Source organism: Platalea leucorodia (genome assembly GCF_965183815.1).
Source record: "Platalea leucorodia genome assembly, chromosome: 11".
Classification (NCBI taxonomy): domain Eukaryota; kingdom Metazoa; phylum Chordata; class Aves; order Pelecaniformes; family Threskiornithidae; genus Platalea; species Platalea leucorodia.
In genome coordinates this window covers 14,447,017-14,459,911 of record NC_138833.1, presented here as the reverse complement: position 1 = coordinate 14,459,911, position 12,895 = coordinate 14,447,017, and the positions used below count along the sequence as shown (strand labels likewise).

General features: G+C 44.4%; 2 protein-coding genes and 1 long non-coding RNA gene across 8 annotated transcripts in view; 2 read left to right on the top strand and 1 right to left on the bottom strand.

Annotated features, from left to right (window-relative positions):
* Positions 1-253: 253 nt before the first annotated feature.
* Positions 254-11,690, top strand: UBE2B (ubiquitin conjugating enzyme E2 B). Of its 2 annotated transcripts, XM_082324316.1 has the most exons (7): positions 254-342; positions 1,755-1,871; positions 6,768-6,848; positions 7,591-7,616; positions 8,688-8,777; positions 10,217-10,305; positions 11,121-11,690. In XM_082324316.1, exons 3-7 carry the CDS (start codon positions 6,823-6,825, stop codon positions 11,247-11,249), a joined length of 360 nt encoding a protein of 119 aa, XP_082180442.1. In that variant the 5' UTR covers positions 254-342; positions 1,755-1,871; positions 6,768-6,822; the 3' UTR covers positions 11,250-11,690. The 2 variants fall into 2 exon arrangements, with proteins under 2 accessions (XP_082180442.1, XP_082180441.1); XM_082324315.1 differs by lacking the exons at positions 254-342; positions 1,755-1,871 and adding an exon at positions 3,076-3,192.
* On the bottom strand, positions 334-2,940 carry LOC309596297. The gene is made up of 3 exons (XR_014229487.1): positions 2,814-2,940; positions 2,000-2,353; positions 334-444 (listed from the first exon to the last, which is right to left on the bottom strand). It is a non-coding gene; the product is annotated as an uncharacterized lncRNA (long non-coding RNA).
* The window catches only part of JADE2 (jade family PHD finger 2), a 146,376-nt gene continuing 136,573 nt past the window's right edge, over positions 3,093-12,895 (top strand). For 4 of the 5 annotated variants that reach the window (XM_082324307.1, XM_082324311.1, XM_082324312.1 and 1 more), the window contains exon 1: positions 3,093-3,192. The gene's annotated coding sequence lies outside the window, so the exon portion shown is untranslated. The remainder of the gene's footprint in view (positions 3,193-12,895) is intronic. The other variant, XM_082324313.1, reaches the window with a different exon arrangement.

Genomic DNA, 12,895 nt, shown 5'->3' with positions numbered 1-12,895 from the left:
AACCTTGAAGTGGCCTTGGAGACAGTAACAGGCACAGAGGAGGCTCAGGGACTCTCCAAGACGGCCTGGGGATCGGGGTACATTGAAGTAACACCCTTAAATCCATAAGCTGTGGGGGTTCAGAGGCTGCTTCTAGCTCTGCTGCTGTGTGGATTAAATAAGCTCCTTAATTCTCTTCTTTACTGTGGCACCGCTTACTTGCTCCCATATTGGAGCTAAGGATGAGCAAATCAATCATTTCTTTGCCACGTGATCTGGTGGATTATCCCGAGTGCTTTGGGAAGAAGGATCGTCTCCTCAGTGGCCGCTGCAATGAATGAGAACAAAACCAGTTTCCAACAGGTGACTTGGTTTATTCATTTCCCTAATTTCAGAGTCCTGGGCTTAGCTGATGTTAATAAAAATAACTCTTCCCAGAGGGACGCTGCAGCATGAGAGAGTGACCTGAGGAAAAAAAAAATTGTTATTAGGAGGATGGATTGTTTTAACAAACTGAGAAGCAAGTAGTTTGCTTTCACTGTTAGTTCTCAAGCTTCTCATCTTCTGATGGGACAAAGTTACCTTAGAAATGTTTTGGTTTTGCAAAATGCTACACAAATGTGTAGTGTTCACTCAAGATTAATATAGAGTGACTATGCTGCAAAATGCTACTTTGTTCTTTAATGTCACCCCTTATCAAATATATTTTCTGGGAAAAAATAGGGATAAAAACAGAACTTGAAAGAACTTTCTGATCAGAAAGTTGCTCTATCTATTTCAGTACTATTCAAGAAGTTTGTAGAAGGAAAATGTTCATTCATGTTCTAGACTGTGCACTGTGTAAGGATTTTTTCCAAGTTTTAGCACTGTTATAGGGGATAGTTTTAATGGTTGCACAGAAAAAAAAAACAAAAACCTCCAGACACCAAATGGAAAAGTTAGTTCTGAAATTGTCGTTTCCAACTGGCTCTGAAGTCGATGAGTTACAAGTATATGATAAGTTGAAAATGTTTCAACTAAAATGCCCGTAGTGAAATTCAACAGTCATGGCAGTGATGCATTTAAATTCATTAAGCAAGGAAGTCCTGGAAATAATGATCAGCAGATTATTATCAGTGGTTATTTAGTGTAGGTTTCATTTTGAGACATATTAAACCACCTTAGCAAGGGCAGAGCCTCTCATTTATCGTTACAGTGGGACTGATTTTTTTGAAACTAGCTTGGGATATAGTTAACTTCATTTTAAAACCCGCATGTGCCATACAATCAACAGAGCAGAAATTGCAGCTGGTTCCTCAATGGAAAAAAATAAAGCTTTCCATTTATTGATAAAACTACCAGCCACACCTGCATCACTGCCAGGTAGGATTAAAAAGAAAATGTTCTGTTAGGGAACGTCAACATGCTGTTCCCCGGTGGTGTCAGAGAAGAAGAAATATTGTCCCTGTTGAGATGTTGTTGAAAAAGTTCCCAAGCCAGGTGGAAACAACGTAGGATTGCAGATTTAACAGGTTTGGTGCCTGATGTTTGGGGTTTGGTTTTGTTTTTTTTTTTTTTTCCCTGTGTGCAGGCAGTGAGCGTTGCCCTGCCGGGGCGCTCTGAGCATGGCAGGCGTTGAGGGTGACTTGAGCCTCAAAGGGTAGAGCGCTGCCCGGCCCGGGCAGTGCAGCAGAGCGTGTGTTAATAGGGAAATAATGAATGTTGTTCAACCCATGTTAATTATTTATACAGGTCCAAGCTTGTGCTTGTTTTTTACAGTCTGCCTTCTCCCGTAGGAATTAGCTGGAGCTAAATATAAACTGTATAAAGCTAGAGGAGCAGCAGTGGAATGTAAAATTAAAGCATGTGTGTGATGGGAGGAGGAGGAAAATCCAGAAGACAACGACTGCTTGGTGAGAACCATTTCTTATTAGTGTGGGGAATGTTTTAGTGGCTGGGAATGATAGTTTCTTACTACCAAGCCTTTTTAAAAAGCTTGCTCCCTTGCACTATCAGCCTTCACATGAATTCCGGTGCTTACCGGGATCCTTTAGCATCTGAATATTTTCACCGAGGTGGGACCTTGGCTTAAAAAGCGTCCAGAGCGTAAGTCCTTGCAGGGTAAAATCCTGACCCGTGTGAAGTACGGTCCAGAGCAGCGCTCGGGTCGGTCTGTGTCCAACGCAACCCGCGCCCGCGGAGCTGCTGCAGCGCCGGCTTGGCACAAACTTTGCTAAAAAGCAGCTGGGAGCTTTGTGCTGTCCGAAGCCCGGGATCGGTGCTCGCCAGGCACGCGGGTAGCTGCGGGAGAAACACACGGGCAGAGGACGAAGACGGTGTTTATTTCTGTCACTTCATGGCGAGTCTCGTGGTGTTTTGACCTCCTTAAAATCATCTGAAAGAAAAGCAGGGAGGCAGAGGCAGTCACACAAACCCAAGTTCTGGGGCTAACTTCTAGGGCTCCACCTAAGACCTGGCTCATGACTTCAAAGAGATCTGCTCGAGTCTGTTGGAGTAATGGGGTTGCAACAGAAAGGCAGCGTCCCTTCCCCGGTCCCCCGCTGCCTTGCCTCAAAGCGTAAGCCACGGGGGTACGCGTATTTTTCTAGGACGATTTCTGGCTGTATCCGTTCGCTCCAAGGCCGTCTCCATCGGCCGTTCCGTCCTCGCCCCCAGCCTCCCTGCCCACCGAGGGGCTCTGCGCCGCCGACACCCTGACTCCTTCGGCCATTTCAAATTCGAGCCTCTTCAGTAACTCCAAATTAAAAGCGGCGCTTGCTAAAAACTGCCTTGTTCAAGCCCAAAACTGCAATTTTATAAAACAAACCCAGGGTTTTTTTGGATGAAGAAGATACCTTCCACGGGGGTGAGGCAGCTGTGCTGACAGGCTCCAGGCCGGGCACTCCGGTGTCCAACCCCGCGGCCCCTTCCCGCTGGCTCGTCCAGACCGACCGGAGCGCGGAGGGAGCGCGGGGCGGCGCTCGGGGGCTCCGCGGCCGCGGAGCTGCGCGCAGGCGCCTCCCCCCGCGCCGGGGTTGGGCCGGGCCGAGCCCCCCCCCGCCCGCGACGTCGGCCAGCCCAGCGGCGCGGCCCGCCCCCCGCGGAGGGAGACGCCATTGCGGGTTGTTTGTGCAGGCGGCGGAGGGAGGCGGCGCCGCGTCGGCCGCGGACTCTTTTCCCCGCGGCGACCATGTCCACCCCGGCGCGGCGCAGGCTGATGCGCGACTTCAAGAGGTGAGCGGGGCCCCGGCCCGGGCGCCCTGCGGGGAGCGGGCACCGGGCACCCCGCCCGCGGGACGGGGCCGGCCCGGCAGCGGGGGAAGCGCCGCCGCTACCCGGGCAGAGCCGCCCGGCTGCGGGCCTGACCCGGACGATTGCGGGGCCGGGGCCCGGGCTCGCACCGCCGGGCTGCCCCGGCGAGGGGAGGGGGCCGTGTCCGCGGGGGGCTGCGCGTCCCGGGCCGTCCCGGGCCGTCCGCCCGGCCCCGCGCCTTTGTGCCAGGGACGGGAGCTGGCGCCGAGCCCCCCCTGTCCCCCCGGTCCGTCCCCCGGGTCCTTCCCCCGGCGGGCGGCGGGGCAGGGGCGGGCTCCGGGGCAGCGGCTCCGCCCGTTCCCCTCGGGGAGCGGGGGCGGGAAGCGCGGCGGGGAGCCCCCCGGGAGGCCGCCGCCGGGGGTGAGCGGGGGGGTCCCGCCGGGCAGGGCCGGCTTTGTTTGTGCCGGGCGCCGCGGCCCCGGCCGCCCGCCTCGCCCCTGCGCCGACGGCTGGGGGCGTCTGAGGATAAAAGTTGCAGCCGCGCCTGCAAAACAAGGGCAGCCCCCGGCCTCCGCCGGCCGGGGGCCTCCCCGGGGGGGCCCGGGCCGGGGGGCGAGGCGGGGGCTGCCGGGGGCTGCCGGGGTGAGCGTCTTGCGGGTGCCCGTGCCCTGGCAGGGCCCGGCGGTGCAGAGCTGGCCGGGGCCGAGGGGTTGTGCTCTGCTTCCCGCACCCCGCTCCTCACAGCGCTGCTGAACGCCGAAGGTGTTTGGCCCACGTTTCTGAAGAGACCAGGCAGAATTTAGATGCGTTTGAGGCTTGTTGGGTTGACGGTTTCTCCGAAAATAGGTACTCGGGATGGACATCTAAAAACGAAGCACAAAGAACTAGCAAACGCTTCATTTGTCTGTATGTAATAAAACCCAAAATGCCCTTTAATGTTTTTATGCGCATGCTATTCTGTCTAAAGCTTTCAATCATGAGGAATCTTTTGTATAATATATAGAAACTGCTAAAGAAGCAGTTATTAGTTGCACTCTTTTAAATGTTAATGACTGAACCGCAGGCTCTAGAATAATTTATTTCCAGTCTGACATGTAAACACACTTAAAACAGAGAGCATGGAAAAAGGCGGGGGGTTCTTTTGTCAGCTTTGCAATATGTCGTATGATTTCTGTGGACTGCAGTTGCTCATAAGTTGTTGGAGGTGAGTCAGCTTTGATAGTGTCTCTTTTTTTAGCGTAGCTATGTTATACCAGTACCTGAAAATACATCAGTAAACAGTTGACGCGTATTGTAGTTGCTTTATGTGGCTGCATGTAAAGCTGCAGTGGTAAAAGCCTGGTTTGTGAATCTACAAAACATTGGGATGTTTTTGAGATGTGGAGCCTACCTCTTCTGTTGTATTTGGGTGTTTGTGTTTGCTAAGCAGGTGTTGCCTGATTGCTGTTCATATCAAACCAGGACATTCAGTCTTTTTTATTGTATTTGGTTACACAGATGACATGAACCAGTGATTTTTTCAGGATGAGGAACTAAGTAACATTTCAGGATTGCAACGAGGCATGCTTTTTAATGATTTTTATAATCTTAGTAGGACTGGTTTAGTAATTTTGAAATTTAAGGTGAGGAAAAGACTTTAAAGCTGTAGAAAAGTATAATCAAATAAACATAAAGTAAATCAAATTGATTTATCAAATATATGATAACTTTAATACCCCGAAACTTATGCAACTTTTTCATGTCAGGTTTTTTTACTTTTCTCTTTCCTACCATAACTTGTATTTTTGTTTAGCCTTATGTTACTTGTACCTCATACTGGAAAAACAGACTGTCTGCTGTGAACTCTGATTCACTTCGTTAAATATAAACTCCTTTTGCATACTGTGATTGTCAAGAGCAGTGAAGAGAGAGCAGTTCAACAGATTTTGTATCTCCTCTAATTTGTTTGACTAAGCCAACAGAAAAATAAGTTGTGGGGGTTTTTTATTTTTGCTGTTAAAAAGTGGTTACAAACACTACATTTCCCCTAGCTGTTTAAGGTTTCCAGGCGCTTTTTGGATCAGTCTAATTTCCAGCCCTTGCTGCAACCTTTCTGTAGTTAGACCCTTGGACAGTAGGGTGCACATGAGCTTTTAAATTGATCTAAAGACCAAAGCCATCCTTCAGGTGCTTTTGACAGGCTGAATGCTTAGGCATTATTGTTGGCGTGGAGCCTGGCTCTCACATAGGAAGAAGTCCTGTTCGTGCCCTCCCTGACCAAAATAGTAAGTGGTTTATGCTGTTGATACTAAGCTGTCTGAACTGCCTGTGCTGGGAGAGCAAGGATGTAAACACAGAGTCCAGAGGGGATCTGAGCCGCAAACGGAGCGAGCCCTGCTTCTGGGCGGTCTCTGTAGGGCAACGCCATTGCTCAGCATCTGTGTACACGTGCGTTTTTATCGCAGACTTAGGCAGTGCAAGTGCAGGAGAATTTGCTGGTTGTATACCAGTGTCAGCTCTGAATAAATCTGCATTTACACACCGACGTTTAGTTGGAATTTGGTGGCGACTTGTTCGTAAGTGTACTGTGATGTGGTCGAACCTCGTGTTAACACTAGAGAATTGCTTTTGAAGCAAGGGCAGACACTGCGTTTTCTTTATTCTTGTGTAACTCAAGAGGCTGAATAGGCGGGGTGGGTAGGAGCTGTCACTGGAGGGCTTGATCGGGCAAACTGCTCATCCGGTGCTTGGGGCTTGCTGGCTTACGCTGTTCAGGGTCTTATGTGATCCTTAAGCAGAAACATTGGTATGCAGAAGGATGGGCAGAAGGAGAGTATCTGGATCCTGTTCTTTGGTTGCGATATGTATTTCTGTCTGGTCCAAGTTTACGTGGCTTCAGTAAGTAATGTGCTTTTCCCTAGTCCAAGGATTAAGGAACTAAAAAAGAATTTTAAATGCTTTTATGATTACTTTAGAGATAAACACATTTGCTGAACTGGTAAGAGGGAGCAGTACACAGGTTTTCCCCTCACTCCCTTTTGAAGCAATTAGCTTGCCAGTCAAAATAGGCTTATACCAAATTTAGCCCCATCGCATGCACGGATCCGGGAACGCAGGAAAAGCTCCGCTGACAGTCCCTTGCGCTTAGTCCCAGCAGTGTGCTGTGTAAGTGTCACTGGCTGGTTTTCAGCCCCTGTTTGTGGCTGCAATTTGTTCTCCTCTTCGTTGCGGCAGCCAGCAGCAATTGCTCTTTCGTAGTTCACTATGTAGTACTGTAAATCCCAGCTGTACGTGGTGCTTTAAATTATTTGTATGGTTAATGCTTTGCTCCCTGCACACTTAATCTAACCTGTGGGGCTGTTGTAGTGTGTTGATGTAGTACATGAGAAAATCTTGATGTGCGTTGTCTTGTAGGTTTGTCCTTTGGAGTATTGATAATCTGCGTGTAATGCTTTCTGTATTCTCTGATTTGGAATGAGAAGATATTTACAAAACCTGGGTATTACTGTTTAAATAGTTCCACTTGCAAGTAAAATTTGTTTATATAAAGCTTGTCATTCTATATTTGTAATTCTTAGATTGCAAGAAGACCCTCCTGTGGGTGTCAGTGGTGCACCATCTGAGAATAATATAATGCAATGGAATGCGGTTATATTTGGGTAAGGGTTTTTGATCATTATAAAATTCTATATCAAAGGGCTAAATATAACAAAACCTGGGGTTTGTTTTTACAATTATTCTCCTCTTTTATGTACATAAAGTCAGGAAACTTAGAAAAATGACGAAGTGTGCTGTTATGGTAAAAATCTGTTTTCAAGGGTAGTACGGAATGTCTAGGAAAGAAAAATTTAAAATTTGTTCATCTTCTTTGTTGAATAAAGTTTGCATATGGCTTAATAAATAGGTTAGACTGTGTAGGAGTTGCTTTATGAAAAAGCAGGCTTCCTCTTTAAAGTACATCAGAGCCGCATGTTCTTGGCCATTAAATCCAGATGTATGAGCAGTGATTGGATCGATTCCCAGTAGAACGAGGTACAGGTTCTGTCTAGGAAGTTACGTTACATATCCTACAGAACAGGAACTGGCTTAGTATCCTTCAATAAAACTGAAGTATGCTTGCTAGTAATTTGCTCATTAATTCCAATCTAGTCACGTAATGGCATATGTATTGTTTGGGATGATGATAAAGTAGCTATCTCGACTGGCAGATTGACTGTGGGGAAAGTGTCTTGGATATGACAAAGCTCCCAGAGGTTGCCTCTGGATACTTCTCTAAGTATTTAAATTATTGCCTCTACCTATATCTTGTGGAGGACGAGGAATTAGATATAAATTTATTGTGCCTGTTTATAAGTAGGCAATGATCATTTTTAACTGGAGTTTATTTTTAAAACCTTTCAGGCCAGAAGGGACACCTTTTGAAGATGGTAAGCTGCTAACTTTTATATCCTCTGTCACTCTTACAAATATTGCCAGTATTAACATTGTTCTGCTTTGAAAAAACAACAGATGTTACCTGTGTATAATTTGGAACAAACTAAGCAAGGAAGTGAGGGAGTAAGGTCTTGTTGGCTATAAAAATGCGTATTTTGATATAAGCAGTGTCTTGTCGTAGTGGTTGATGGTTAGTTAGAAAGCTATGAAGCAATGCTTATATCAAGACTTGTTTGTAGGTATACACTGGAGTTTTTAGTGAGGGAAGTTGGCCTAATGCTGCCAGATGTGTTTTCACAGCTCCATAGCTAAGCTCAACAAGACAGTGTGCTTTTCTGGTTTCATCTTTGTGGCATGTTTGATTCATCTCTGTTCTCCTAATGAAGAACAGGTGAAAAATCTTGAATTGTTCTGAATATAGAACTCTGTGAGGGGGAGGGAATACCGAATTTGTACGTAAACATGAAAGTTGGTGTGTAATGAACCTCCCTTAGGCATATGAGGAATAATGAGTTTAAATAATTACAGTATTATTGCAGTAATCGGCAGCAGATGGGTTTTTCCTCTGTGTTGGGTTGGAGGAGTTACAGTAAATTATTCACTGATCCATAATAAAGGTTTTCAGTGAAGCAGTCATGAGCTCCAAAGACTGAGATTGCTGATAATGAAATTCCAGTGTTTCTTTGCTGGCACCACAGTGCCTTCTTAATGAAACGCCTTAAAGTCACCGAAGTCCGTGGAACCGGTACATCGGGTCATAGAAAAAGGGGAGGGCAGTGGGGTAATTGATGCTGGATCTAGCTGCCTTTGCCACGCATACAGTGAGTCTCCAGGCTTCTACCTAGCTGCTGCTGGTGGTTTTAGTACTATCACTAAGTAGTAGTTCCATAGTTCCTTTATAACTTGAAATATATGAAAAGAAACCAGACTCAGTGTTGTTTGTTTATAGAATGGTGAGAAGAAATATTGATCATGGAGCACATAAATTAACTTACGTTGTGTATGTTCTTGGAGGTGTTCTTTTGTTGTTAGTTATCTGATTGTATCTATGTTTGTTTGGACAGGTACTTTTAAACTAGTAATAGAATTTTCAGAAGAATATCCAAATAAGCCTCCAACTGTAAGGTTTTTATCAAAAATGTTCCATCCAAATGGTGAGTAAATCATTTTTATTTAGCCATAATACCCATTAAATATTGTGGTGTGGTCATGTATTCTGCGAAGCTCCAGAATGCTTAAGAGCTCTCCATATCTCTTCATTGCCACCTCTTAAGTAGATGTCTAGGACAGCAACTGCTTGATGAAAAATTAAGAATTATGATGCTATTAAAAAGCAGCTATCTGTCTCTTTCTAATCAATATACAGCCTCAGTAGCAAAGCCTGTTAGCGTTTTCAGCAGCAGCTGCACTTAGGTTGGCTTAAAGAGGCAATTCTGGTTGCAGATTCCTGCCCCCTTCCATTAACAGCAATCGTGTATGTGCAGCCCCATTGTGGAGTAGGGAACCGATTGAGCCAAATGTTACTTACTTCTGTCAGGTGAGATTTCAGCCAAGTCCATGCCTTTGGTTCGCTGTGCCAACCAGTGAACCAGCACAAGGAGGAAGGGGAGAACGCACAGTCATAGGGGAGCGTAGAGGAGGAGGCGGCTGACCTGAACTCGGTGATGAGGGCAGCATTGTGAGAGTGCGCCATGGTTCCTGCTCCAGCACTTGATGGGTTTTATCCAGTTATTCTTGCATGCAGAAAATGTAAACCGTGCCTTTTGCTTTTCCAAGCCCCTCTGTAGCAAAGGGGGCTATAGATTCAATTTGAGGGTCGAAGCATAAGCCCATTGCAGCGTTTCTTGTAGCTTGAGCCCTCCTTGAACAGCGATGACCTTGGCTTCGGTTCCGTGACTTAATTAGACAGTGCTGTCTAACCGTTCATCTGTCACGTGATATGCAGGCCACTATGCCTCTGACAGGGTTTTTGTAATTTGTTGCTTTTCATGGGCACGAACGAGCTAGAAGACTAGGGTGTAGGAGTTTGGCCAATCTCTGTTTCATACAGACTCTTAGATTAAGACTACTGATAGGTATCCAGACAGAAGTAGGATTTCAGGCACACTTTTGAGTATTTTCTATTGTCTGCCTTAGTGTCTCTCCCAGTGAGTGTAGAGTATGTGAAAATGGGGTAAGAACTCCCTCCATTCGTGTGTGAGTCTGTTGGGACTGTGAGATGCTCGGCTGGTGCAGGGATTCCACCCCTGCTGTAAATGTCTCGCTGCTCTCTGTGAGGCCTCACCTCTGTGTCTGTCTGGGCCAGTCACACAAGAGGAGCAAACCAAGTCTACCAGTTCCTGTGCCAATGCCATAATCTTTAGACCTTCCTTTTCCTCTTAAGCGTTCCGTTGCTTCCAGTAATATCTCTCCTTCAAAATATAAGATGTCACACTACAGAGAATTGTGAGACATAACTGCTGTCCTCTTTCCTAAACCATTAATTTAAGCACAGTCTGAATTGGAACCGTAACTCTGCCTTGAACAGTATGTAATGAACAAACCATAAAATAAATCTGACGGTTTCTAAATGGTATCTGTGTTGTATTTACAGTTTATGCGGATGGTAGCATATGTTTAGATATTCTTCAGAATCGCTGGAGTCCAACGTATGATGTTTCATCTATTTTAACTTCAATTCAGGTAACTTTACATCTATTTCAGCCAATAATTATGTTGCTGTTAGTCTCTATTCCAGAATACACAGCTCAGTGATGTGGCTAGCAGGTGTCTGTATCAAGGGGGACTTCCAATACTTGTGAGCCAAGCAGTAGCTTTTTAGATCAAGTAAAGGCTAAGGTGCTGACCTATGTAATTACTAATTTTGAGCTACAAAACTGCCATCACATATTTTTTACAGGAAAACAGTTACTGATTTAAATTCCTTTTTAACTGTTTTTAGTCACGATAGGACATCAGAGGTAGAAATTTGCCTGGGGTTTGAAACAGTAACCTTTATTGTGAGGCCTTGCCCTATGGAGTCCTCAAGGAGGCAATACTGCTGAAACCTACTTTGCTGTGCCAGGCCATTCTTACTTATTCCAAGCAAAGATGTACATTTTCTTTTCTCCTGTGTGATTGTTTTTATTTTTCTGCAGTGCAGTTTTGTAGGAGGCATCTTAAGCCCCTCTTTAGTCCTGAATGACAATAGTAGTGTAATTACCAAACAGTCAATCAGCATCATACTGCTAACTGGCACAAATGACCGTGTATCTGTTAGGTTTGTGAACCTGGAAGTGTACACAGTGCTAATACTTACGCAATGTATAATTTGAGGTTCAGTAGTGTAATTATGGGTGCCTAACCATGAGTTTAACTGGTTTTGTTTTTTTCTCAATTGGGCTCTTCTGAGTCATGTCTGCCTCCTGAAACACATGTGAATTGAAAGCTGTAAGTTGATTCTTCCCTGATTTAAAATGTTTTGGTTTCTCTCATGTTTTGTTTTCCCCTTTTTACAGTCTCTGCTTGATGAACCTAATCCAAACAGTCCAGCAAACAGTCAGGCGGCACAACTCTATCAGGAGAACAAACGTGAATATGAGAAAAGAGTTTCAGCTATTGTCGAACAAAGTTGGAACGATTCGTAACAGCTGCTTTGTTACTCTCCATCCTCATAATCATTATGTACAATTTAACTCTCAGTAGAAAGGCTACCAGAAATTTCAAGTGCCACAGTTCTATGAATTTGCATAAAAACTCATTTGCAGACAAAATTAAGCCCTCCAGTTTAGGAAACTTAAAAGCTTGTGTATCTTGATTAACGTACTTTTTATTGCATGGTATGAACTAAGTTATTGCTACATAAATTTGTAATATATCCTGTTTGTATTTTTTTTCCAAGTGTATAATGTTGGTGTGGAGTTTTCATGACAGAATACACACATTTTGTAAATCTGTACTTTTTCAAATATTGAATGCCTTATTTTTGAATTCTTTAGATTTTTAAATTGGAGAAAAGCACTTAACAAAGTTTTTATATATAAATATTTCATGTAAAACTGTTAAATACATAACCTTAGTGCAAGACATTCAGCTCTCACTCTGTATCTCTTTCAAAGGGCTCATTTTTAGTCCATTTTTCCTTTCGGTACATGCTAATTCTACCACGCACTTTACAAACAGAAGAGGTAATCCATGATCTAACTGTCTTCACTGGATGTCTCTGCTTCTGCACCAGAGCTTAACTTGATTCTGTGTGTCCTCAGTTGTATGAGGAAGAGAAGTATTGGTAACTGCCAACTTACGAACGGGGAAACAGATGTAACTATTTTGTGAAAAGTCCCACTTTAAACCAGTGGCAGAGTTGCAAATAGGACCTGGATGACCAGGCTTGATGATAATGTATTCTAATAACTTTTCTTTTTCAGGGAGATTGTATTTTACCACGTTGTAAAATGTTGTCATCTAAACCTGTCCTATATTCACATACTGATACTGTAATATAGTTTTGAATATCTTCTAATAACTAAAGAGGTGTCCCATTAGTTTCCCTTGGGGGTAGGGAAAAAAATTAATCGCCTAGAGAAGAAAACATGCCTGCAGATTTAATGGAGTTATTCTTTGGAACCTGGCTGTGCACCACATGGTCTGGTCTCCTGTCTGTATCACAGAGGTTCCACATGTTCTTAACTTGCCAGTTTTAAAGAAGTTTGGGTTTGTTTTTGTAAATGTTGATGTGGTAATTTCTTACTGTATTCTGTAAGCCAGGCTGGATGACTACAGTAAAGAATTAGGCCTTTTTTTTTTTTTTCCTCCCAGCAGTAAAATTGTAATCCCTTTGTCATAATTCCATCCAGCATTACGTATGTATTAAAACCCCCAAATCTCATACCAAAATACAGCTCAGTGTTGCCTGAAAAGCAGTGGAAGTTTATTTCGGCTAGAAGAGAAAATGTTGTTTATTTGCAATAGTCATTACTAAAAGTTAGTCTCTGTTAATGCAGTGAAATAGGAGTATCAATTTACACGTCATACCTGCTCGTAAAGTTGTTTTGTAATTTACAGGAGCAGCACTATTAAGTTTAGAAACGGCAATCAGAATACTAGTCAAACCACTCTGTCTTAGCAGCTTGTGGAGCAAAAATCTTCTCCCTTAGATAAGAATTGTTAGAAAACCATAGTTAGTGTGCAAAGGCTCAGGAACGTTAGAGCTAAGTAATACTAAACTACGATCTTGATAAGTCAGTTGCTTTCTTGAGTCAGTGAATTTGTGTTTAAAAATTCTTCCATCTAT